Below are 27,586 nucleotides of genomic sequence, written 5' to 3'. Positions count from 1 at the left end.
TTCAGGGTCTGTGGTCAGTCGCAGACCCGGTGGTCTATCAACCGGCTGGAGACCAGAACGGTCCGTCTGGCGCTGCATGCTTTTCTACCCCTAGTACGCGGACAGGCGGTCCGGGTTTTGTCGGACAACGCTACCACCGTGGCTTACATCAATCGCCAGGGCGGGGCAAGAAGTCCTCTAGTGGCGGAGGAGGCGTGGCTCTTGATGCTCTGGGCAGAGCGGCATCTCAGCCATCTCGCTGCGTCCCACATTGCAGGAGTCGACAATGTCCAGGCGGATTTTCTCAGCCGTCACAGTCTGGATCCCGGAGAGTGGGAGCTGGCGGAAGAGGCGTTTCTCTTCATCTGCAAGACTTGGGGAACGCCCCACATGGATCTGATGGCCACGTGGCACAGCGCAAAGGCTCCGAGATTTTACAGTCGACGTCGCGAAAGGGGCGCAGAGGGAGTCGACGCGTTGGTGCTTCCCTGGCCGGCGGATGTGCTTCTGTATGTGTTCCCACCGTGGCCCATGATCGGCAAGATTCTGCGGCGCATAGACTTGCACCCGTCCAACGTGATCATGGTGGCGCCGGAGTGGCCGCGCCGTCCCTGGTTTGCGGACTTAGTCCAGTTGTCGGTGGCCGCCCCCCTTCGCCTTCAGGGGTTCGCGGGGCTTTCTTCGGCAGGGCCCCGTCTGTTTGGAGGATGCGGATCACTTCTGTCTCGCGGCATGGCTTTGAGAGGTACCGGTTGAAAAGAAAAGGCTACTCGGATGCGGTCGTTACTACGTTGCTGAGATCCCGAAAACAGTCTACTTCCCTGGCTTATGTTCGGGTCTGGGTAGTGTTTGAGGAATGGTGCGTGGAGCGGGGTCTGAATCCCACTTCCGCTTCTATTTCTGATATTTTGGCGTTTCTCCAGGCGGGGCTCGCCAAAGGTTTAGCGTGCAATTCCCTTCGGGTCCAAGTGGCGGCGCTTGGGTGCTTGCGAGGTGAGGTCCGGGGAGTCTCTCTGGCTCTCCACCCAGATATCTCCCGCTTTCTTAGGGGGGCTAAGCACCTCCGTCCTCCGTTGCGGCCCCTTGCCCGTCTTGGAACCTCAACTGGGTACTCTCAGCCTTATGCTCAGCGCCGTTTGAGCCCCTGAAACGTTATACGCTCAAGGATCTCACGTTGAAGACCGTATTCCTGGTGGCGATTGCATCAGCCAGTCGTGTTTCAGAATTACAGGCGTTGTTCTGTAGGGAGCCCTTCTTGCGCATCTCCGATTCGGGGGTTTCCTTGCGGACGGTTCCCTCCTTCCTTCCTAAGGTCGTGTCGTCGTTCCATTTGAATCAGTCGATTGAACTTCCCGCTTTCATGTTTGGGGAGTCTTCGGACCCGAAAACGAAAGACTTGGGAAAACTAGATGTGCGGAGGTCCCTTCTTCGCTATCTAGAGGTTACTAATCCGTATCGGGTGACGGATCATCTGTTTGTGTTGACTTCGGGTCCAAAGAAAGGTGCTGAGGTGTCCCGCACGACAATTGCCCGTTGGCTCAAGGAAGCCATTGGTTCTGCGTATCTTCTGCGTGGAAAATCGCCGCCAGTGAGTCTTCGGGCTCATTCGACGCGGTCTCACGCTGCGTCTTGGGCGGAATCTTCTCAGGGGTCGCCTCAAGAGATTTGCAGGGCGGCTACCTGGAAGTCGTTGCATACCTTCTTTAAACATTACCGGTTGGATGTTCAGGCTACTGAAGCTGGGGGTTTTGGAGAGAGGGTACTCCGAGCGGGACTCTCTGCTTCCCACCCTCGGTAAGTTGGCTCTGGTACATCCCAGGTGTCCTGGACTGATCCTGGTACGTACAGGGAAAGGAAAATTAGTTTCTTACCTGATAATTTTCGTTCCTGTAGTACCAAGGATCAGTCCAGGATCCCGCCCACAGTGCTGCGCTATAGTAATGGAGAGTCCGCTCTTTATTGTTTCTTTCACTACGCTGACCCTTCTTGAGTTGCTCTCCCGGTTTGGGAGTCTACGCTGACCCTTCTTGAGTTGCTCTCCCGGTTTGGGAGTCTGGTTTCGGTAGGGGTGTTGGATTTCTTTCGTTTCCCTACCAAGTTTGTATGGTTAGTTATGGTTGCCTTTTTGGCTTTTGTCTACTTTGACATTACGTATGACTGAGGGGCTGTGACTGGCACAGGGGCATATATGCTCCGCCCACAAGTTTTAGTCTGTCTCCATCTACTGGTGCGAGTCACAACCCAGGTGTCCTGGACTGATCCTTGGTACTACAGGAACGAAAATTATCAGGTAAGAAACTAATTTTCCTTTAACAATGGAAAATCAAAGTAAAACACAATGGATGATAAACATAGCCCACCAAATGGGGTTCTGAAGGATCATGGAACAAATGTGACTAACAGAAGAAAACCTGACATAATATAATCTAATACATCTGCATCACTGTTGTACGTTCCAGTCTCATAATTAAGTTTTTACTAATTCAAACATGCAAGAGACCATTAGAGTGGCATGGTTATTAATAACCTCATTGGTTTGCTCAAGAAAACTGGTCCAGTCAAACTTTCTAAAGAGACAGCAGAAGGATTAGGTAAATAATACATTTGGAAAAGGAAGCTAAAATGTTCCTCAAGACCCAATTTTTCTTTTAAATATGAAACAAACTGAGGTGTGATTAAGAGAGTACAAGGAAAATTAAGAAAATGCAAATTAAGAGTGCAATATTTGTTCCCTAGAAATTCAATGCATCACTTCTAAACAATAAGCACAGGACTCATGACATGTGAAGCCAGGTCATGAGTCTCCAGAGTTGTAAGTCTCCTGTCTCCTGGTGAAAATCTAAAATGCACAAGTTTAAACATCAGTGCATCCACATTTGCACAAGGAAAGTAACTTTTAAAAGCCATTTATACAGATAAAACAGAGCTTTCACCCTCTGATATGGGCTTTTTTTTAAAACTTATTCATTCTATATGTAAGTAAAAGGGCAAATGGGCCTGTATGCATACTTTCACGTACAGTTGGGGGTTGGTAGTCCTGGAGGGGGTTGACAGGTTTGCACTTACACACACACTTTTTGTTTTGTTCCAAAAAACAAAGTGCATGTAACTTCTTCCCCCCCCCCCCCCCTGGAAAAACTCAAATTAGCAGGAGAAAATGAATGCAAGAAGTTTTTTTTCCCAAGGATAATGTTCAAAGTGAAAGCATGCCCATTACACAGATTTTCTACATGAATGGCTCAACCCATGGGTAAAAAGTACCCACAGGCTTTTTACTTATGTGACCAGTCTTAAAATTACCCCTTAAATAGTTAGCCAGCTATATTCAAGCTGGTTAATAAGTTGGGGCGTTCCAGAGGTGTAACTGAGAGGAGTTGAATGAGTTGGCTAAGTTATCCAGCTGACCCTGATATTTAAACTTAAATCTGCTAAGTCTGGTCAGACCTAAGAGTTACCCTAAAGTTAGCTGGATGAAGTTAGCCAGCTAGCTTTTTTAGGATGGGCTGCTATATTCAATAGTTGGTTGCTGCTTCCTTTTCCACCTTGTGGATTTGACTTTAATTACTTGCCTTGCTGAATTTATGCTTAAAACATAAATTCAGGTGCAGTAGGTAATTCCCTGTCCTCAGAAGGGCCTGATTTACTAAGCATTTTTCCCATAGACACAGAATGGGAGAAGAACCTTAGTAAATCAGGCCCTTAGATTGTACTTGAGGCAATGGAAGGTTAAGTGACTTGCCCAAGGTCATAAAGAGCATCAGTGGGAGAAGTAGGATTTTAAATCATGATTTCTCTAAAATCAGCTCTAAATACTAGGCAGCTACTCCACTCCTGCAGCAGTCTACTCTTCTGATAGTCATGGATGAGTCAGGGCTGCTCTTGGGCTATGGAAAGGAAGGAAAATGGTGCTAGAGAATCCCTATGTAATCGTACGTTACTTCTATTGCTCCTGGTGGTGATGGAAAGGTATCTGCATGTGGGATCTCTACAGCCTCCATCTCAGCAAGCACACTATGTGCAGGTGCCATTTGGGAACTAGGATTCACAAGCCACACAATGAAGCAAGTTTCTAAATTGTGTGTGTGGGGGGGGGGTGTTTTTTTTTTTGGGGGGGGGCATAAGGGTTACTATTAGACTATTACCCTTTTTGATCAGGTTCTTCTGGAATAAGATGGTTAATAAATGGGGGTGGGGAAGAACCCTTTTTAATGGTTATACTTTTCAGGCTTTCAGAGGGTTCTCCCTTCTGGACCTGAGTATTTCAGGATATCTCCCTTCTGGCTTGGTCTCTTAGTTTCAAGGGTTGGGTTAACTCCAAGTGTAAGTCACACAGGGGTGTGTGTGTGTTTGGGTTTTTTTGTTTAGTACTCCAGTTGCAGGGCCACCCAAACTGTACCTATGAGGATCCGTTGCCAGCTTCACAACAGGTGGCACTGTGAACTCTCGGCTTTCTCCCTCACTCCCGCCCCCTTGTTGATCTTCTTTTCTACCTAAACATATATTTATACTGAAGCTTTTCCTTAGTCACCAGAGCTTGGTCTTCATACTCTGGCTCTCTTTGTTGCCTGAATCCAGAAGACTGTCTCCAGGATTCTGCCTTTAGTGTTCCTGCTTGAACGCCTTTCTTTTTCTGGGTATTCTGGTGTGTTCCAGAATAGCCCTCTGTTCCAGGCTTCTTGTTTGTATCAGGGGCTATCCCAGTTACTTGTATTTTACCAGCCACCAGCACCAATGAGCTCAACCTGAGGGGAGGATGACTGGCATAGGTGAAAGATGCCCAGCTTCTCGGTTTATTGCCACTGGCTGCCTGGATTTGCCTCTGTAGATGTTAGGCCACTCATTTATGGGGCAACCCACAGATATTAAACATCACAGTACCATTGGTAAAGGGGTGAATATTTATTTATTTATGGTTTTTATATACCGGAGTTCCTGTATACAATACATATCACTCCGGTTCACAGTTAACAGTAATAACTACTGCCGGGTGGCAGTTTACATGGAACAAAAAACAGAAAATTTGGTCTAAGTAAATAAGAAAAAAACAAACTAACTAGGTTCAACTATAAACATATAAATAAGGCAATTTATAATCTTGGATAAAGCAGAAGGATAAATACATTAGAACAAAAGGACAGGGTTTGTTTTGTTTTAGATCTTAGCTCTCTGGGAATGCTTGCAGGAAGAGCCAAGTCTTTAGTTTCGCCTTAAAAGTAGAATGGCACGGCTCAAGGCGGAGGTCTGGTGGAAGGGAATTCCAGAGGGACGGGCCCGCCGTTGATAGAGCGCGTTTTCTCAGGGAGGATTTTGCGGGCTGGGTAATCAATCTGTTTTGGTATGCTCTTCTAGTTGGTTTATCGGAAGTATGTAGTTGCAGCTTGAAGGTTAAGTTGAGTGGGGATATGCTATGAAGGGCCTTATGCATCATCATGCTGCTTTTGAACTGTATCCTGTATTTAATGGGAAGCCAGTGAAGGTGCTGGAGGATCGGGGTGATGTGGTCTTTTTTTTTTTGGCGTTGGTGAGAATTCTTGCTGTGGCATTTAGTACCATCTGGAGGGGTTTGGTGGAGCAGGCGGGAAGTCCCAGCAGAAGCGAATTACAATAGTCTAGTTTCGGGAGAATGATGGCTTGGAGCACTGTGCGGAAATCTCTGTAGCGAAGAAGTGGCTTTAGTTTCTTTAAGACTTGTAATTTAAAGAAGCATTCTTTAGTGGTATTGTTGATGACATAGGCGAAGAATAGGCGTAGGCGAAGAAAAGACGTAGGCGAAGAATAGGCAGTGAATCCTTTTTTTCACATAAAACTGTACATTGGGACAGGCATTAAAACTACATACAACTATTCCAAGTTGTTAAATCACAAGTGGCTTGCAAGAAATTGTAGAAAGATCTTGGGAGACTGGGAATCCAAATGGCAGATAAAATTTTAATGTGTACAAGTGCGAAGTGATGCACATAAGGAAAAGTAATCCAAACTGTAGTTAAACAATATTAGGTTCAATATTGAGTCACCACCCAGGAAAAGGATCCAGGTTACATAGTAGACAATATGTAGAAATCCTTGGCTCAGTATGCAGCGGCAATTGAAGCAAATAACCTTAGGAATTATTAGGAAAAGCATGGCAGAATATCATACTTCTGTATTGCTTCATGGTGGACCAAATATAGAGTACTATGTGCAATTCTGGTCGCCACATCTCAAAAAGAATATATAGCAGAATTGGAAAAGATTCGGAGAAGAGCATCCCAAATGTGAAAGGGAATGTAATGGCTCTTCTATGAGGAAAGGCTAAAGAGAAGACAGCTGAAGGGAGATATGATGTAAAATCATGAGTGGAGTGGAATGTATAATGTGAGCTGGCTGTTTACTCTTTCCAAAAAAAAAAAAAAATAGGGGCTAAGGGACACTCCAGGAAGTTACCAAATAGCACATTCTAAAACTGGAGAAAATATTCGACACAGTTAAGCTCTGGAATTCATTGCTGGAGGATGCAGTAAAGGCAGTTGATGTAGCTTAAGCTTAAAGGTTTGAACAAATTCCTGGAGGAAAAGTCTATAAACTTATTAACCAGTTAGCATTGAAGATAGCCACTGCTTTATCCCAAGGTGTAAGCAACTAGAATCTATTTGGGTTCCTGCCAGGTACTTGTGGCCTGGCTTGGCCACTGTTGGAAACAGAATACTGGGCTTGATGGATCCTTGATCTTGCCCATTGTAGCAGTTCTTGTGACTGACAACAATCAAATCCCCAGCAAAGAAAACCCTGAAATGTTGTCTGACAGACTAGATTTCATAAGCCTTGATCCTTTTGCATGTTGTGTAGAAAATGTGGATTTGTTGTGCCCGTATCTTTGGTCTTTCTTTTTTTGTAAATAACACTTTTATTGTGATTATAAGAAAATTAGACAAGCCAAATATTTATCAAAACATATACAGAGCTACAGAAGCATGTATGCACCCAAATCTGTGTACAAACATCCAAACACAATTTTCAAAATTATCAACCTGACTGCCCACTCCCTACTAAGCCTCCCCCCCACCCCCACAAACATTTTTCACACAAAGAAACTGAAGTCATTCTTTGAATTTCATCTTAATCCATGAATCAAAAGGATTCCATATTTCAAGATATTTTCCAAGTTTCTTGTCTGAGAGCTGGGTGACATCATCAGATGGAGCCTGGCATGGGAAAACCTTTTTTTTTTGTCAGTTTTTCTAGAAATTTGACTGGCACACTAAGCATGCAACTATCCACACGGGGTCCTCCTTTAGTCTCCTTGTCCACACAGCTTTTGCCTCGTGGCTGTGGAGCTCTCTTCGGAGTTTTTTTCCGGTCATTTTTGTGACTTGTCTGCACTGGGTGCCCCTTCTTCCTCACTGGTGCTTCTATAGGATGGCATGGTAAAGGTTTTTTTTTTCGTTCTTGCAGTAGATTCCTCGACAGTGTTGCTCTTTGTTGGCTGCCGGTCATTGACTGCTTGCTGGCTCTTTTTTTTTTTTTTTTTTTTTTCCATGGCGTCTGAGTATCACCGATGCCCCCCAGTGCCTGTGGACCATGTCATTATGAATCCGCTCAAGGTTTGTATCCTCTGCCTGGCGGTGTTATTTTTGTGATCAAATGACCCCCAAGGGTCATTGGGCCCATTTAGACAAGATGGAAAAGCTCTTTGGATCTAGAAAGTCTGATCCTTTGACTTCGGCATCAGGTGCATCGATGGCTGGGGGAAACCAATGTATATAGGTCCATCATTGACCACTCTTCCGCTAGGGCCTTCTCTAGAAAGAGGGCCAGAGATAGGCAGTCATTGTCATCGTCTCCACCTTCTGCACCAGGGAAAGACTCCTGAGCACCGTGGGAAACCTCGGAAACATCTCTACCAGTCAGTCGTTGCATGGTACCAAAGCGACCCCCATGGAGAGGTGGCATCGACTTCTCTATCAAACCTGGGAATTCCAGGCATTCCCTACTGATATTTTGTACAGGGCACTGAGCTTCCTTGGGCCTTTTAGGAAGTTCCGTTGACACCTTTTCCTCCTCCATCTGTCCTGTCTTTGGCAGATTTTCAAGAGGAGTTGGACCACACAGTGCAGCAGGCAGTGCTCAGTCCTTCAAGGCATCGAACTGGCTCCACCGGTGCTCCTGTGGTGCTGGAGCCCACCTCTGCAATGTTGGCACCGCTACTGGAGCGCCTGTCATCTTGCCCACGCAGCAGCTACCAGTGCCCAGGGTCCCACGATACCCCAGTGGCCACCGCATTCTCCTCCCTCTGGAATCATCCCCATTGTGGGTTCCTCAGAGGAGGACAATGCATCACAGCCAGGGCACCATTGGGGAGGGGGCCTTGGTACTGTATCCAGCTTTGCCCGGTCTGATCATCTGTGCTCCTGGTGCTGCCGATGCCCTCTGTGCCTTTAGCACCAAAACCGAAGGGATTAGGCAGGGGTCCCCATGGGACTTCAGCGATTGACTGAGGGTCTCTTCCTTTCCCTGCAGCTGAGAATGCTGACTCTGCAGCATCCCCAGCCCTGGCTGGCCTGGAAAGTAGACATGATCTGTGAAAGGAACTTGGGGCTCTCTGAGCCATTGGAATGACCCTATGAATTTTACATAGTGGCACTACCCTCTTTGTTTTGAAAAATCTCCTTTGCTTAATTCACTCTCCTTGCAGTTTTTATACTTACATAAGGGTCTGAGGATCAGCACAGCAGAGACTGGTGTAATTAAATTCATAATGATTGGCATAGCTAAGTTCGTATCTCTTTGGGCGTGAAATAGGACTCGTAATGAAAAGGAAAGATTTTAATAATTCGTCAAAATATATGAATAATCAAGAGCTGCTCTTGTTAGGTTGCTGCTTTTGAATTTTCATACTAAAGTGATGAGCTTTTTTTTTTCTTTTTACAGGCCTATCTTATTAATTGTGTGTGGAACTGTTACAAATACATCAGCAACAGAAATGTGTCAGATTTAGCTGTGTACCCTGCATTTGGAGCTCCTCCACAGGTAAGATGCCTACTACTATTCTGTAGAAGTAAGGATTACATCTTGAATTAGAGATGCTTTTATCCTTTTGTGTAGTTCAAGCGGAGAAATTCTTATTTAGTCATAAGTTGAATTAAAACTGGCTGTGTAGGCAGTGAAACAATGGAAGGTATATTCTAAAAATAATTAGCAAGTGAAAGAAATGACTAAGTCAAAATATTCAGAGAAAATAGGTAAGTGTTGTATGGCTAGATCAGAGCACATTTAAAAAAAAAAAAAAAAAAAAATCATAAATATATCGCCTGTGTACCTCTAGTCCAGGGGTCAGGAACCTATGGCTCGGGAGCCAGATATGGCTCTTTTGATGGCTGCATCTGGCTCGCAGACAAATCTTTAATAAAAAAGTAAAAATCTAACAAAATTCCCCACCCTTCTGATGCCCCTCAAGACCTCCAAAATTAATTTACTATAACCCCCACCCTCCTGACCCCCCCAAGACCTGCCAAAAGTCCCTGGTGGTCCAGCGGGGGTCCGGGAGCGATCTCCTGGACTTGGGCTGTCGGCTGCCAGTAGTCAAAATGGCGCCGACGGCCCTTTGCCCTCACTATGTCACTGGGGTCGACCAATGGCGGCGGTAGCTCCTGTGACATAGTAAGGGCAAAGGGCCGTCGGCTGCCAGTAATCAAAATGGCGTCGAGGGCCCTTTGCCCTTACTATGTCACAGGGGCTACCGCTGCCATTGGTCGACCCCAGTGACATAGTGAGGGCAAAGGGCCGTCGGCGCCATTTTGACTACTGGCAGCCGACAGTCCAAGTCCAGGAGATCGCTCCCGGACCCCCGCTGGACCACCAGGGACTTTTGGCAGGTCTTGGGGGTGGGGGTTGTAGTAAATTAATTTTGGGGGGCATCAGGAGGGTGGGGGGTTGTAGTAAATTAATTTTGGAGGTCTTGGGGGGCGTCAGGAGGGTGGGGGGTTTTGTTAGATTTTTACTTTTTATTAAAGATTTGTCTGCAAGCCCTGGACCCCCACTGGATCACCAGGGACTTTTGGCAGGTCTTGGGGGGGGGGGGGGGGGGTGGGGGGGTGGGGGGGTTGTAGTAAATTAATTTGGCAGGTCTTGGGGGCGTCAGGAGAGTAGGGGGTTGTAGTAAATTTGGTAGGTCTTGGGGGAGTCAGGAGGGTGGGGGGTTGTAGTTAGTATGGCTCTCACAGAATTACATTTTAAAATATGTGGCGTTCATGGCTCTCTCAGACAAAAAGGTTCCCGACCCCTGCTCTAGTCCAATTGGGGGGAAAAAAACAACCTTCTCCAACCAAAACAATATTGTGGTGTGAACTGATATTTGGCAGACTCCATTTTGACCTTTTTGGTCAAGAAGAAAAGATCTGATTTCATCCTTTAAAGGAGTCCCTAGCATTTCCTGGTCTGAAATCATAGCCCACTTTCCTTTCTGTATGTATTTCAACTGTGTTGAAAGCTTTATGGTAAATGATCTCAAAGTTTTGTTTTGTTTTTTGTGTGGGGGTTTTTTGGGTTTTTTTTACATTTTTGAAAAAAACTTTAGTGATGTCCAACAGCTTCTAGTGAACCCTAGGTCCTTTATCTATAGAAGTGTGGTTGAAAACATACTTCATTTTTCTGATGAGATTTTAGTAAAAGTTGTGACAAGTGAGCTATGAGTGATATTTCCAAATATATTATGCTACAGATAAGTTTACATTATATGATTTAATGTTCCCCTGACAAAGGCCTAGTTGGCCAAAACATTGGTCAAGATTGGGATAGAACTTTGTAGCCATTTGTGTTGGATATTGTAGTATTTTCTTAAAGGATATCTACATTAATAAGTGAAGAAATTGAAACAATTGTTCAGAGGGATAAATGATAAATGCTTTTGGAATCAAACATTTACATTATGGAGTCCCATTTTGTCTGATTAGTCCACAAGAACAAATTTCATATGCATTTTTTTTTTGTAACTTCATATATATTTCTCTGACTTACATTCTGCCTTTCTTCCTCTTTTAATGTTAGTTTTAAAAATTGTGGTTTTCCTTTTTATATCTAGTACATTTTGAAAATGTAGTGTCAAATTCCAATAGCTATTAGGAATTCTTTTTCAGAAAGGGAAAAACAAATGCCTCATGGGCAAAGCATGTCTGTCCATAATGCTTTGTTTCTATATGCTTCTGCATGGGGGTGTTTAGATCAGATTGCGCCCATCATAAGCCTTATGTCAATGTATGAAAGTTAGTAGTGTTAGGCCGAGGCATAAGGGCTATGCTTTTGCGTTACCTTAGAAAACTGTGCTGTCGGCTGGAAAACAGGGGCAGATGTAGGCATCTGTGGATAGGTAGAGTAGAGAGAGATGAACACTTGATAGGGGAAATGAAAGGGAGAGAACAAAACTGAAAAAATAGTGGTGTGGTGGGAAAGAGTGGTTCATCTGTAGGTAGACGAGCCAGACAGTGAAAAACAAGCATTGGACACCTACGAGGAAAAAGCACTGCCTACAGATAAAACGGTGCTAGAGTGCTGACAAAGGCATGGGTACAGAGACTAGAGAAACTGTATGGTGTTTGTAACAAGGGGCAAGCACACCGTACACTTACACATCTTCCAGAACAGTGATCACAAACCAGGTAAATGGACCTCACTCAGTACCAACAACTGGACACAGGTCAGCTGAAACAGAGAAAATGTGCTTAGTGTAACTAGCAGCACTGACTGGAGATGTGAATACTGCAAAGAGAAATGGGCAGTAAAGAAAAGGTAGAAGTAGCTGGAAAGGACCTGTTTGAGTGTTTTGGTTTTTATTGGAATACAGAAGGGGCAGTCAGTACTGGCACAGTGCATCTGCACATGATGGGCAGGACGCCACTGAACTGAAAGTAGTTGGAAAGACAAAACAAGCAGGATCAGACAAATAGATGCACAAAGGCAAGGTCTGGGAAGGTGTTGAAATGACTGAAGACTTAAACTGTGATAGTAACTAGTATAGACACAGGTAGATGTGGACAAACATAGCAAAAATGCTATGACTTGCAGGGCACCCAAGGCAAGCACAAGCAGCAGTAAGACAAATTCCCCTACCCAAGCTAAAGATTTTTATTTATTTTATTTTTTTTTTTAAGCAAGTGAAAATCACAGGTAGGGTCAGGCAAAAGAAGCTCAAGATGGGAAAGAATCTGCTGTCTGTTATCTGTAGTGGAGGGGAAGGGGCACTAACATAGAAGCATATAAGAGATCTGGGCGTCATAGTGGATAACACATTGAAATCATCAGTTCAGTGTGCTGCGGCAGTCAAAAAAGCAAACAATGTTAGGAATTATTAGAAAGGGAATGATGAATAAAACGGAAAATGTGATAATGCCTCTGTATCGCTCCATGGTGAGACCACACCTTGAATACTGTGTACAATTCTGGTCTCCGCATCTCAAAAAAGATATAGTTTCAATGGAGAAGGGCGACCAAAATGATAAAGAGAATGGAACAGCACCCCTATGAGGAAAGACTAGAGGTTAGGACTTTTCAGCTTGGAGAAGAGACGGCTGAGGGGGGAATATGATAGAGATGTTTAAAATCATGAGAGGTCTAGAACGGGTAGATGTGAATCTGTTTACTCTTTCGGATAGTAGACTAGGGGGTACTCCATGAAGTTAGCATGGGGCACATTTAAAACTAATCGGAGAGAGTTGTTTTACTCAAAGCACAATTAAACTCTGGAAATTGTTGCCAGAGGATGTGGTTAATGCAGTTAGTGTAGCTGTGTTTAAAAAAGGATTGGAGAACTTCTTGGAGAAGTCCATTACCTGCTATTAATTAAGTGGACTTAAAAAAAAAAAAAAATAGCCACTGCTATTACTATCAACAGTAACATGAGTTCCCTGGTTGTACCAGGATCAGTCCAGACTGCTGGGTTATGCCTCCCTTCCAGCAGATGGAGTCAGAGAAAAGCTGAATGGCACCTTCCATATAACCTGGCGTGCCACCTGCAATCACTCAGTATTTCTCTGACTCGAGCAGATTGAGAGAGCATAACCTGCAGTCCTGATCTCTAAATTTGGAGGGTTCTTCTTACATGTTTGGTTTAAACTTAGGGGGAGAATCCTTTGACTAGATCAATTCCTAAGGATATTTAAAAATACATAAATAAAAAGGACACAGACAGGCAGGGCATTGTCCTACAGCCATTTCCCAGAGAGAGATTTTTTTCCCTGACCCGGTGAGCTATACGGGGGAGGATTTACCGGTGGGCCGGTCACTCCCCCTTCTTGCAAAGAAGTTAAAATTCCTCTGATGGGCAATTGTTCTAGTGGCTCAGGGAGGTTGTTCCCCCCCTGAGTTGGGAGGGCTGATTAAAGTTAGTAAAAGAAAAAGAAGCAAGAACACACTTTTTTTTTTTTTTTTTTTTTTTTTTTAGGTAGAGTGCATTTATTTGTCAGTTTAATACACACCTTTCCTAGCGTGTAGCAGACTCAGGACCAATGGGTATAATGTACTCCTGATGTCAGATTGAAATCTGATCAGTCTCCAACTGCTGTCAACCCCTAGTATATATACCCCTGCTGGAAGTGCAGTTCTTCAGTATTTTCCGTCTCCATAGCAGTTAGGGACTATCTGCACGTTCTCACAGCGTTAGAACAAATTCAACGGAGAAAACCTACTCTTAAGACTAACTCCGCTCTCCTGCGGTGATACCCTCGGGTCCCTCCCCCAGTTGAGAATTCCCAAGGTGATTTCCATGGTCCCTCTGAGGTAAGCCTCAGTCCGGCGACTGATTCATGGCAAGGACCTAGCCCCCCCGATCGCGGGTGCACCTTCGAGCGTGGCGGTGAAAGTATTTGCCCTCTCAGGGGGAGAGGGCAAATACCTTCACCGCCACGCTCGAAGGTGCACCCGCGATCAGCGGTCTCCGGCTGCAGGGGGCGGCCGGAGACCGCTCGGAACGAAACCGGGAAGCACCGAAGACAAGGTAAGGTAAAAATCTTCAGCATAGACTCCGATGTTCGCGGAGTCACACAGGTTGCCGGCCGGGACCAGTGCCACCAGGTTGATCCGCCCTACCAGGGCCAGGCCCCGGCTAGTTCAAAGGGTCTTCCCACGTGGAGACCCTCAGAGGTGGTCGCCATATTGCCTGTGTGGTCACAGTCGCCATCTTGGCCCTATTTGCCGCTCTGTCTGCAGTCTCGATCCAGGCGCACAAGGCTAGCTAGGTGCACAAAATACTTGTGCGCATAAAGTTACACGCACAAGGGCCGTGCGCATAAGATATACTCGCATCGAGCGCATACCTGCGACTTGGGCGCACAACCCGCACGCACATCTTAAGACACACCGGAGCACATAAGGGTTTACGTGCCTATAGCCATGGTACCCATCGGAAACGGAGATCAAGGCCTCTGCCCAGTATGCCATATCAGAGCCGCACAAAGCGAAGATGCCAATGCCCTGTGCACTCAGTGTAAGGAGGCCCTGGGAGATCCAGGGCCAAGTACTAGCTCCTCAATGAGTACCCTGGACCTAGCAAATTCCAGCAGGACACCCCCCTCAGACGGGGACCCCCAGGGACTCATCGCCCCTTAGCTTGGACCTAGCGTCTTTTCTCACAGGACAAGCAGGATGGTTGTCCTCACAAATGGGTGACATCGAGGATGGAGCCCACCACGGAAAACTTCTGTCAAAGTTTAAACAGAACTTTGACTGGCCCCTACTGGGCATGCCCAGCAAGGCACTGACCCTGCAGCCAGCAGGGGTCTCCCTTCAGTCTTCTTTTTTCCACGCAGCAGTTGCCACGCGGTGAAAGGAGCTCTCTAACCACGTTCCTGACAGGAATTTGGAAGTTAATTTCCTAAGAAAATTTGCCCCTCAGGGGTCTCCCTTCGACAAATTTTTAGTCATCTTACGGAACCCGGTAAGTTTTTTGCCTTTTTCCATCGACTACCGTCGATTTTGGCACTTGAGGCCTGTTGGCACTTACCGATCCCCAGCCTAAATTTTGGCTTCAGGCCATGGCAACGGGGTTCCGCCGTTGTCCGGATTGTACCCGGACTATGTCCATCACAGACCCCCACAGGGTTTGTGTAATGTGTTTGGGTAGTGAGCATGATGTCCTGACTTGCACCAAATGTGCCTTAATGACACCCAAGGGTCGCAAAGCCAGGATGGAGAAGATGGGACTCCTCTTCCATGCACCCACCCCAACGCCATCAATAGCATCGACGTCATCGGAACCGGCACCGTCGAAGTTGTACCATCATCGTCAACCCTCCGGTGACCGTCCGCCATCGATCGCTTCTCGGCCGTCGACTCCCGTCCCTTCCCCGGATGGGCGAGGGGATCGGAAGGAAAAGCACCGCCATCGATGGCACAAGTCTCGGCCTGTCGAGGATCCACAGCCATCGACCTCTGCTCAAGCCGAGCCACCGACAAAGAAGCCGCGAACAGACCGGACACCCTCCACGTCTCGTTCGCCGGCATCGAGGAAACCCTCACCCTCCCGGGGTGCGGGGGCCGTGATCCCACCGGTTACGGTGGTCCCTCCGGCCCTGCCTCAGCCTCCCTCTCCCGTCGAGCCGGGTATGGTTACCCCTGGTCTCCGGGCAGAACTGGATCGGCTGGTCCAGGAGGCCATCGAGAAAGCGATGAAGAAATTGCAACCTCCATCGGCACAGTCTCCGGCACCGGTTCCAGTGCCGCCACCGGCACCGGCTTCGCCACCGAGGAGGGAACCGACCACCGAGCCGTTGATACAAGCGCTAGCACCGCTACTGAGCCGCATAGAGGCGCTCATGACGGCCCTTCCATCGGTGATTCCAGTACCATCGACAACACCACCGTCTCCGACTGGATTTTCATCGGCAGGAGAAACACCGTTCCGGATTCCCCCTTCCGGGGTGGTTCCATCGGTGCCTTCTGGTATATCTCCACCGATATATCCTTCGGTTCCATCCATTCCACGCCAGGCACCGATTCCATCGGCAGCACCGAAGCCATCGATGCCATTTCTGGTTCCACCTACGGCACAGATTCCACCTCGGTTTCCATCGATGCCTTCAGAGCCTCAGCCAGGTCCATCAGGGCTACAAGCCCCACTTGATCCCTACGATACCTGGGGTGATGATGATGATACATCTTCTGACACAGATTTGCCTTCGCCACCATCTCCTACAGAGAGTAGAAAAAGATCTCCTCCTGAGGATCTATCTTTCATTAATTTTGTGAAAGAGATGTCAGAAGTTGTACCTTTTCAACTACAATCTGAAGCTGATGACAGACACCAGATGATGGAACTCCTTCAATTTCTGGATGCTCCAAAAATCATCGCTTCCATCCCTATACACCAGGTGTTTTTGGATCTGCTCAAGAAAAACTGGGAATCTCCTTCATCAGTGTCCCCAGTTAACAAAAAAGCTGACTCCACTTACCTTGTCCAGTCAGCACCAGGTTTCCAAAAACCTCAACTGGATCATCGCTCTGTTGTGGTTGAGTCCGCGCAGAAGAAGGCCAAGCGTCTTAAGCCACACTCTTCTACCCCACCTACCAGGGACAACAAGTTCCTAGATAGTGTTGGACGGAAAGTCTATCATGGAGCTATGTTGATTTCACGCATAGCTTCATATCAACTTTACATGACTCAGTACAACAGAGCCATCCTTAAGCAGATGCAAGACTATGCTGACACGTTGCCAGACCAATACCAACCGCAGCTTCAAGCCCTTCTTCACAAGGGATTTGAGGCAGGGAAGTACGAGATTAGGACTGCCTACGACATATTCGATGCTTCCACAAAAGTTTCAGCCACAGCCATCTCAGCCAGACGTTGGGCTTGGTTAAAATCATCCAACCTTCGCCCAGAGGTTCAGGATCGTCTTGCTGATTTACCCTGCTTAGGTGATAATTTGTTTGGAGAGCAAATTCAGCAGATTGTGGCGGAGTTAAAAGACCACCATGAGACGTTGAAACAACTCTCATCTGTCCCACCTGAGCTGACCTCCAAGCAACCGCAAAAGAAAGACTCTAAGAAGTCATTCTTTCGACCACGCCGTTATTACCCTCCATCGGCCAGGCCTCGTCCAGCTCGATCCTCTACTAGGCCTCAGCCGCGTCAGCCTAGGAAACAAAGGCCTACTGTAGCCCCTCCTCCTGGGCCTGCGGCTGGCCTTTGACTCCCCTGTAGGGAACACATGCCAAACCCCTCTTCCGGACATCCCTGTAGGAGGTCGACTGTACCATTTTCTACAACCTTGGTTGCAGATCACCTCAGATCAGTGGGTGCTAACAATTATCGCACAGGGTTACCACCTCAACTTCATATCTCTTCCGGCAGACTCCCCGCCTCTTCAAGCGTGGAGTCTATCCACCCATTTGGCTCAATTACAACAGGAAGTATCCCTTCTTCTGCAATCAAATGCTATAGAACCCGTTCCTCCCTCTCAACGAGGCAAGGGATTCTATTCCAGATACTTCCTAATACCAAAGAAATCAGGGGGACTACGTCCCATTTTGGACCTTCGAGCCCTCAACAAATACCTTCAAAAAGAGAAGTTCAAAATGGTAACCCTAGGCGCGCTCCTCCCTCTGCTACAAAGAGGGGATTGGCTGTGCTCTCTCGACCTCAAGGACGCTTATACCCACATTGCGATCACACAATCCCATCGCAAATATCTGCGGTTTCTAGTAGGCCACGACCATTATCAATACCGTGTCCTACCTTTCGGTCTAGCTTCTGCCCCACGAGTCTTTACCAAATGTCTCGTAGTGGTAGCAGCATTCCTAAGGAAGGAAGGTGTCCACGTCTACCCATACCTGGACAATTGGCTAATCAGGGCCTCCACCCAACAGATAGCTCAATCCTCCCTAAAATTGACAATTCAAACACTCCTTTCCTTAGGGTTTCTCGTCAATTACGAGAAATCTTGCTTAGTCCCGTCTCAAACCTTATCCTTCATTGGGGCAGACTTGGACACCTTACAGGCAAAGGCTTACCTTCCTCTTCAGAGGGTCCACACCCTAATGTCCCTGGCTCGCCAGCTCCAGTCTCAGAACACTGCCACGGCTCGCCAGTTCCTCATTCTCCTAGGGCACATGGCATCCTCGGTTCAAGTCACTCCCATGACCCGACTAGCCATGAGAGTAACACAATGGACTCTACGACACCAATGGATTCAAGCTTTTCAGCCTCTGTCCTCCATAGTCAGTCACACAAGCGCTGCGCCTATCCTTAACCTGGTGGACGACTCAGGTCAACCTCCTTCAGGGCTTACCCTTTCTTCCACCGGATCCGCAAGTAATCCTAACCACCGACGCTTCTCACATCGGTTGGGGAGCCCATGTGGACGACTTTCAAACCCAAGGGTTATGGTCCAAAGAGGAAGCCGAACACCAGATCAATTTCCTGGAACTTCGAGCAATCCGCTATGCGCTCCGCACTTTCAAAGATATCTCTTTCATCAGATAATCTTAATCCAGACGGACAACCAAGTGGCCATGTGGTACATAAACAAGCAGGGAGGCACAGGCTCCTTCCTTCTGTGTCAGGAAGCTGCGCAGATCTGGGCGGAAGCCCTCTCCCACTCCATGTACCTCAGGGCCACTTACCTGCCGGGAGTAGACAATGTATTGGCGGACCAGCTGAGCCGTGTCTTCCAACCACACGAGTGGTCACTCGATCCTCTGGTAGCGACCTCTCTGTTTCACAAGTGGGGTTCTCCCTGCATAGACCTCTTTGCGTCCCCTCAGAACCACAAAGTGGACGATTACTGCTCTCTCATTCGGAGCCAGCACTCTCGGCCGAGGGATGCATTCTCCCTCAAGTGGACAACCGGTCTGCTCTATGCATTCCCTCCACTCCCTCTTGTGTCAAAGACTCTCGTGAAGCTACGCCAGGACGGAGGAACCATGATCCTGATAGCACCTTACTGGCCACGCCAAGTATGGTTTCCAATACTCCAGGATCTCTCCATCCGCAGGCACATTCCTCTGGGAAAGGACCCGCATCTGCTCACTCAAAACGACGGATGCCTCCTCCATCCCAACCTCCAAGTCTTGTCCCTGACGGCATGGATGTTGAAAGGTTAGTCCTTCAGCCTTTCAACCTTTCAGATTCCGTTTCTCGGGTCCTGATAGCTTCACGAAAGCCTTCCACAAGAAAGTCTTACTCATACAAATGGAAAAGGTACACATCATGGTGCACTTCTCAGTCCCTTGATCCCCTTTCCTGTCCAATCTCCAAATTCTTGGACTATTTGGCATCTCTCTGAATCAGGTCTTAAAACCGCTTCTATCAGAAAGCATGTCAGTGCGGTAGCCGCCTTCCATAAGGGTATTGGGGGTAATCCTATTTCAGTACAACCCCTAGTAACACGCTTTCTTAAGGGCTTGCTCCATCTAAAGCCGCCCTTGCGTCCTCCGGCCCCATCCTGGGACCTTAACCTGGTTCTTGGTCGTCTTATGAAACCTCCTTTCGAACCTCTGCACTCCTGTGACTTTAAATATCTCACTTGGAAAGTGTTATTCCTTTTGGCTATTACTTCAGCTCGCAGGGTTAGTGAATTACAGGCCCTAGTTACCTATCCGCCTTACACTAAGCTCCTGCAGGACCGCGCGGTACTCCGCACTCACCCTAAATTTTTACCTAAGGTAGTTTCTGAGTTTCATATCAATCAATCCATCATACTACCTATCTTTTTTCCCAGGCCCCACTCCAACTCTGGAGAGCAGACCCTGCATACCCTAGACTGTAAACGAGCTCTAGCTTTTTACCTAGACCGTACAGTTTCCCATAGGAAGAGCACTCAATTATTCGTCTCTTTCCATCCTAATAAGTTGGGACAACCTGTGGGTAAGCAGGCTCTTTCTTCCTGGTTGGCGGACTGCATTTCTTTTTGCTATGAGCAAGCTGGCATTCCTTTTCAAGACCGTGTTAAAGCACACTCTGTGAGGGCCATGGCGACGTCAGTGGCACACCTTCGATCGGTGCCGCTTCCTGACATCTGCAAAGCTGCAACCTGGAGTTCTCTCCATACCTTTGCAGCCCATTATTGTTTGGACAAGGCTGGAAGACAGGACTCCATCTTCGGCCAGTCTGTCTTGCGTAACCTTTTTCCAACCTGATGTACCAACACCCTTCCACCTACCCGGTTGGGTGCGGATGCCCTTTCCCAAATTTCTCCTCACTTATTGTGCCTGCTGCACACCGTTGGGTACATTTGGTGCAAGTCGGGACATCCTCAGCTCGGTACTCACCCATTTGTGAGGACAACCATCCTGCTTGTCCTGTGAGAAAGCAAATGTTGCTTACCTGATGTAACAGGTGTTCTCACAGGACAGCAGGATGTTAGTCCTCACGAAACCCGCCCGCCTCCCCGCGGTGTTGGGTTCGTTTTATTCTTACTTTCTAGGCACTGCCTGTAGCTTTGAAAATCAGACTGAAGGGAGACCCCTGCTGGCTGCAGGGTCAGTGCCTTGCTGGGCATGCCCAGTAGGGGCCAGTCAAAGTTCTGTTTAAACTTTGACAGAAGTTTTCCGTGGTGGGCTCCATCCTCGATGTCACCCATTTGTGAGGACTAACATCCTGCTGTCCTGTGAGAACACCTGTTACATCAGGTAAGCAACATTTGCTATCTCATGGGTGAAATTCTTCAAAGGGCTACAAACCTTCGTCCACATGCTGACTGAGCCTCCGGCCAAACAGCCACAGCCTCCACCAGAGGATCTTTATGCCCCAGGCCCCTCTAGGCCTAGACAAATGTTTCCATCGCCCAGAAGCCCCACCTATGGGGATACGGACAACTCTGAAGAGGGGGAACTCCCCACTGGGACAGAGCCTCACCGAACCATGAGGCACTTCTTCACAAAGGACGAGCTCCCTGACCTGGTCACCCACAGCCTGAAGGAGCTCGCTATCTCGGGTGCAAGTGCTTCAGGGGAACCTAAGACGAATCCCCTGCTAGAGGGCCTTCGCCAGACCTCCCTCCATTTCCCTCTGTTACAAGCCATCCAGCAGCTAATCGACCTGGAATGGAGTGCTCAAGAGTCCACATTCAAAGGGGGATGAGCTATGGCAGCCATGTACCCCCTGGACCCAGCAGCCAAAGACCTTCTGACATGCCCAAAAGTGGATGCCATGGTCTGTGCAGTCTCTAAGCGCACTACTATCCCAGTGGAGGGGAGGAGCAGCGCTCAAAGATGCTCATGACCGGCGTCTGGAATCCATCCGTAAACAGTCTTTTGACGTCGCCGCTATGTCCCTACAAATAGCTGCCTGCTGCACTGTAGTGACATGTGCCTGCCTCTCTCAGACCAGGAGCAACACCCCTGGGGAGGCCATGGAACCAGCAGTATCATTCCTTGCGGACGCTGCTTCCAATCTGGTATGCACAGCAGCCAGAGGAATGTCATCAGCTGTGGTGGCCAGGAGACAACTCTGGCTCCGCAGCTGGTCAGCCAACACATCTTCCAAAACACATCTCACAAGGATGCCCTTCAAAGGATCCCTCCTGTTCGGCAGCAAACTAGAAAAACTGGCCGACAAATGGGGCGAGTCCCCATTGCCGTGCCTACCGGAGGACAGGAATAAGAGAAACCAGCGACCCTTCGCCCGGTCCTCCAGGGGCATAGGTTCACAGCACTTCAATCCATACAGAAGCAACTATCAAGCGCCCCACCCTACAGGCAGGAACCAGTCCTTTCGGAACAAGCACAACAAGAGGGGAACTAGCTCGGGTCCAGGCCCTAGCTGCACCCCACAATGAGATTCAGCCGACCCATCCAAGGGAAGAAGCCATAGGGGGCAGACTAGCCCTATTCTATCACAGATGGGTCGATGACTTCAGACAATGGGTCCTAGCCATCATTCAAGAGGGATACTACCTGGATTTCCTACGAACCCCTCCGGAGAAGTTCGTGGAATCCCCCTGCCACGACCCCTCCAAGAGGGTGGCAGTGGAAGCTATACTGACCAGACTACTGGCCCTTGAGGCCATAACCCCAGTGCCTCCACAAGAAATAAATACTGGGCATTTCATTTTTTATCGTCCCCAAGAAAGAGGGGACGTTCAGGCCCATCCTGGACCTCAAGTTGGTCAACCGCCACCTGAGGATTCCCCGCTTCCGCATGGAAACCCTACGCTCTGTAATAAGGGCGATACAACGGGAGAGTTTCTCACATCCCTGGATCTTTCTGAGGCCTACCTACACATCCCAATTCATCAGGAACACCAGTGCTTCCTACGCTTCAAAATCCTGGACAGTCACTACCAGTTGCGGGCACTACCCTTTGGGTTAGCCACGGCACCCCGGACGTTCACCAAGATCATAGTGGTGGTGGCGGCAACACTGAGGAAGGAAGGAATCCTCATGCATCCTTACCTAGATGATTGGCTGATCAGGGTGAAATCCCCAGAGGAAAGCCACCAAGCAACCAACAGAGTCAAAACTCTACTGGAGAGCCTAGGATGGGTGGTCAACACAAACAAACAAGTTGTCTGCAGCCCTCAGTCTCTAGAATACCTAGGAGTCTGATTTGACACCAAAGACAAGGTCAGCCTGACTCCCACAAGGAGATCAAAACTGAGGAACCAGTTACAAATTCTGCAGAGCAAACCTCACCCCACAGCATGGGATTACCTGCAAGTCCTCTGTCTGATGGCATCCACACTGGAAGTAGTGCCATGGGCACGAGCTCACATGAGACCCCTACAGTACTCACTTCTATCGCGATGGAATCCACTGTCTCAGAACTACGCCGTACGGCTATCACTCCCAGGCAGAGTCCGGACCAGGTACAGTGGTGGCTGCAGGTCAGCCACCTGAGCCAGGGAACAAGACTATCCTCACCGACCTGGATCCTGCTCACCACGGATGCCAGCCTGCGAGGATGGGGAGCACACTGCGAAGAGCTAACCGCCCAAGGGCAGTGGAATGCAGAAGAGTCTGGATGGAACATCAATCGTCTAGAAGCTCGAGCAGTCAGACTAGCCTGCTTACAGTTTGGTCACAGAGACAAAGCAATCAGAGTAATGTCGGACAACTCCACAACAGTGGCCTACATCAACCGTCAGGGAGGAACCAGAAGTCAACAGGTGTCTCTGGAAATAGACCCCTAATGTCGTGGGCAGAAGTGAATCTCCAGGAGATCTCTGCCGTCCACATCGCTGGAAAAGACATCACGGCAAATTACCTCAGTAAAGAAAGTCTAGACCCAGGAGAATGGAAGCTGTCGACCACAGAGTTCCAACTGATAGTGAACCGTTGGGGAACACCAACCATGGACCTTCTGGCAAACCGGTCCAACGCCCAAGTGCCCAGTTACTTCAGCCGCAGGCAGGAACCTCAGTCTCAGGGGATCGACACCCTGGTGCAGACCTGGCCACAGGAGACTGTTATACGCCTTCCCACCATGGTCCCTAATAGGTGCAATCATTCACAAGCGAGAACTACACAGGGGACCAGTTCTTCTGGTGGCCCCGGACTGGCCAAGAAAGAAGACCGTGGTACGCAGACATGCGAAGACTACAGACAGGGACCCCCTGCCACTACCTCCACACAGAGACCTGCTCCAACAAGAGACTATCCTCCACGAGGATCCAGCTCGATTCTCTCTTACGGTCTGGCCATTGAGAGGGCTCACCTAAGCGAGCGGGGGCTGTAATCGACACCCTACTCAGAGCACACAAGTTCTCCACATCTCTAACATACATAAGGATTTGGAGAGTATTCAAAGCCTGGTGCGAAGAACACGACGACATACCACGCTCAGTCAAAATTCCTGCTGTCTTGGAATGCCTACAGAAGGGATTGTCCCTCAACTCCAAGGTACAGGTGGCTGCATTGTCATGCTACGGAACCAAGAGCGAGAGAGACACTATAGCCTCTCATCCTGATGTTTCACGCTTCCTGAAAGGAGTCTAGCACATGTGGCCGGTACCTCTTTGGAACCTCAACCTGGTCTTTGATTTCTTAGCAGGAGCCTCTTTCAGACCCCTCCGCAGCCCGTCTCTCAGACTATTAACTTTGCCAGCAGGAATAATGTCTTCAATTTGTTCAGCCCGTTGTATATCCGAACTACAAGCACTGTCCTGCCGTGAGCTGTTCCTCAGGCTCACCCCGTGAACCATCCAGCTACGCACAGTCCCCTCGTTCCTCTCCAACCAAACCATCTCGCTACCATCGCCGGATGAGCATAAAAAGTCGGAAGAAGCTCGAAGTCTACGCCACCTTAACATCGGCAGACTCCTATCCAGATACCTGGAAATATCCGAACCGATACGAAGAACGGGCCACCTATTCGTCCTTCACAGCAGGAAGAGGCAAGGGGAAGCGGCCTCGCGAGCAACCATAGCCCGCTGGATCAAAAGTCATCAAGGCGGCCTACGTAGAAGCAGACAAGCCGCTGTCTCTACAAGTCAAGGCCCATTCCACTAGAGCCCAGGCAGTGTCCTGGGCAGAAACCAAGATGCTGTTACCCACCGAGATCTGCAGGGCGGCGACATGGTCTTCCATCATTATCTTCTCCAGGTTTTACCGCCTGGATGTTCAGGCTCGGGAGGACACAGCATTTGCGAGGGCAGTACTAAGTGGATCACGGGCAGCCTCCTACTTGGTTCAGGAGTAGCTCTTATACATTCCATTGGTCCTGAGTCCATCTGCTACATGCTAGGAAATGGAGAAATTACTTACCTGATAATTTCGTTTTACTTAGTGTAGACAGATGGACTCAGCATCCCACCCACGGCTGCCGTTACTCATGGAATTCTTGGGGGACATCCCCAGGAGCGAGTAATTCAAGGGTAAGCCATGCTTTCCTTCATCTAGGACACCCATCCTACCAGGTGTCAAGTTTCCCAGTTGAGGGCACTGGCGGTCTCCAGCTATAGCCAATTCAACCAGTCCCAAGTTAATTGTTAGTCACACATATATCCACAATGCATTTCGAGGAGAATACTGAAGAGCTGCACTTCCTGCAGGGGTATATTTACTAGGGCTGACGTCAGATTGAAATCTGATCAGTCTCCAGCTGCTATCAGGAGTACACTATACCCATTGGTCCTGAGTCCATCTGTCCACACTAAGGAAAACGAAATTATCAGGTATGTAATTTCTCCATTTTTGAACTCAAAATATAGGGCCGGATTTTAAAAAGGTTACGCACGCCGGGCCTATTTTTAAAAGTTCCGGGGCTTTCAAAAAGGGGAGGGGGCGGGGTGTGGGCAGTCGGAGCAGGGTCAACAGCTCCTGGTACAGCGGGCATTTGCCATTGTGCCGGGGATTGTTGGCCGGCAGGCGCGAAAAGTAAAACAAAAATTTTGGCGGGGGGGGGTTAGAGTAGGGCTAGAGGGGGAAGGCTGTGCGCACAATTGTGCATCCCCCTTGTGCGTGCAGACTCCTGATTTATAACTTGTGCGCGCAAGTTATAAAATCGGGTGTACATGTGTGCGCGCACCAGGTAGCATGCGCACATGTACGCCTGCGTGCAACCTTTTAAAATCTACCCCATACTATTTTAGTCCCTAACCGAATGGGAAAAATTTTTTTACACTCATCTCTAGTAGAAACTAAAAGGGTTAGGAGTGAAGTTAAGTGTAAAGCAGTGTTTGAGGAGAGAGTGGCAGAGGCACTGCAGAAGGCAAACAAGTATTGCAAATACTCATTTTGAAAAGAAGGATGAAGCAGCTGACTGAACACCAGCTATTTCAGAGACAGAATGTGAAAAGCCCCATAACAGCATATTAAGGGCACAGTAGTGGTTTTACAGAAACACGGTAAGAAGCATGGGAAATCGAAACCAACCAGAAAAATGGAACACACACTACTAACTAAATATTTCTTGTGTTTAGTCTGTGCTGTATAGCAGGCCTTAGTTTTACCTCACCCCTGTGCTTTTGGCCTTTTTTGTCTATCTGCTTGTGTTTCTTTACTATCACTCTGGTCATTTTTCATCTGTATCTTGGACCCTGCTAGCACCAAATACATATGTTTTGACTTATGGAAGATCGATTGATAAATACTATAAAAAGTACATGAGATCAGTTTGTTGCTATAATACATATCGCTCTTGTTTAAAAAAAACAAAAACAAAAAAAAAAAAACCTACGTGTGTGTGCATGCTTTCTTGGTGTATATCTTAAAACTTGTTAATTCCAGCAACAGGATGACTTGAAAAAAGTGACACACTTCTTCCTTTTTAACTGCTTCTGCTGGTATGAGCATTTTTTTTCCCTGTTTGTATCTTCTGCTTCCCCTCCCTGCCCATGTAAGTGTGAGAACGGAACATTATAGAAGCGCATCTTTTAGTGGACCAAAATAGTACACTTGGACTCTCTCTCCCCAGTAGTTAAGTGCACACTGCTTGTGTTTTTGCTTCTAGTCCTAGCTGGCTGGAGGAGGAGCAGGACAGGATTACAGGTTCTTTGAAAATTATGGCTTGTCGTATGTGAACGAATTAATTTTCTTGCCAGATAGTGAAGATCACACCATCTTTTTTTTTTTTTTTAAATATTTTGTTTATTCTTTCAGTATGTTCTGCCAACCTATGAAATGGCAGTGAAGATGCCAGAAAAGGATCCTCCCCCTCCCTACATACCTGCTTGAAGCTCCGCCACGTTTCTTGATGAAGAAAAAAAAAAAAGCTCTACTGGTTTCTTATACATGGATGAGGGAGGGGTGTTTTCCACTTTTTTTCCTTGTAAAACAAGTTTTAGATAATAGAAATATTCATCATTTATAAAGTAAATCATATTCTAGAAGTTTAAAGGTCTCAGCACATTATGAGACAGACCTACAAATGCTTTTTGTGTTTTATTTTCATTTCATTTGTGTCAGAATACTAAGAGCTTTTGATGCCTTAAATTGTAGAGTAAGTACTTTTGTAATACATGACTTACAAAATATAAAGATGATTTATGAAGACAATCTGTTAACAAGCTCACATTGTGTTACTTTGAAACGTTTACGGGGGAGGGTTATTTAGAAGTATGGTACTTTTTACTTTCTTCCTTTTGCACTTCTTATATGCAACTATTTTACCTTTTTATCTTGCCATTACCCTGAAGAGAGCTTTTGAGGAAAAGAAATTGTACAGCCTGCTATGTGTACATGATAGATGCACACTGGGTGTATGAAATATAACCTGTGATAAATGATGGCTGCATGTTCCTAATCTGTATGTAACCTCATTTTCCTGATTTAAAATAAAGCTTTAATAAGTCTTTTAAGAAACATGGGTTCTGATCTGTTGCCTTCTACCACCTCTCCAGCTTTTATAAATGTAAGATACTATAAAACTAGAAATGACCAACCAAGTTTTCAATATCTTCTGTTCAGCTCCAGCAGTACACCCTGCAAGCAAAAGGATCTGAATTGAGAAGCCTGTCTCATGTTTGAGGATTCTTGTTATCTGACACATTAAACTGACCCAGAGTATTCAAACTTAGTTTCTCCCAGGGAAGCTATGCAGTGGATCCACACCCATCCCTATCCCTAGATACCAAAGAACTAGGTTAGCCAAACCAGAAATGCTACCTTAATTCTGGAATGGTCCAGAAGACTTCCTAGAGCAGTGATGGCGAACTCCAGTCCTTGAGTGCCACAATGAATATGCATGAGAGAGATTTGCATG

General features: G+C 47.5%; 1 protein-coding gene across 1 annotated transcript in view; it reads left to right on the top strand.

The window, feature by feature from the left end:
• LAPTM4A (lysosomal protein transmembrane 4 alpha) overlaps nt 1-27,186 on the top strand; it is a 76,696-nt gene extending 49,510 nt beyond the window's left edge. The window contains exons 6-7 of the mRNA XM_029595970.1: nt 8,887-8,985; nt 26,485-27,186. Of these exons, the coding sequence (XP_029451830.1) occupies nt 8,887-8,985; nt 26,485-26,559 (174 nt within the window). The 3' untranslated portion in view covers nt 26,560-27,186. The remainder of the gene's footprint in view (nt 1-8,886; nt 8,986-26,484) is intronic.
• The last annotated feature ends 400 nt before the right edge of the window (nt 27,187-27,586 follow it).

Source organism: Rhinatrema bivittatum, chromosome 3 (assembly GCF_901001135.1).
Source record: "Rhinatrema bivittatum chromosome 3, aRhiBiv1.1, whole genome shotgun sequence".
In the NCBI taxonomy this organism is placed as follows: domain Eukaryota; kingdom Metazoa; phylum Chordata; class Amphibia; order Gymnophiona; family Rhinatrematidae; genus Rhinatrema; species Rhinatrema bivittatum.
Note: the sequence above shows the minus strand (reverse complement) of the source record. Positions and strands in the feature narration are given on the sequence as shown.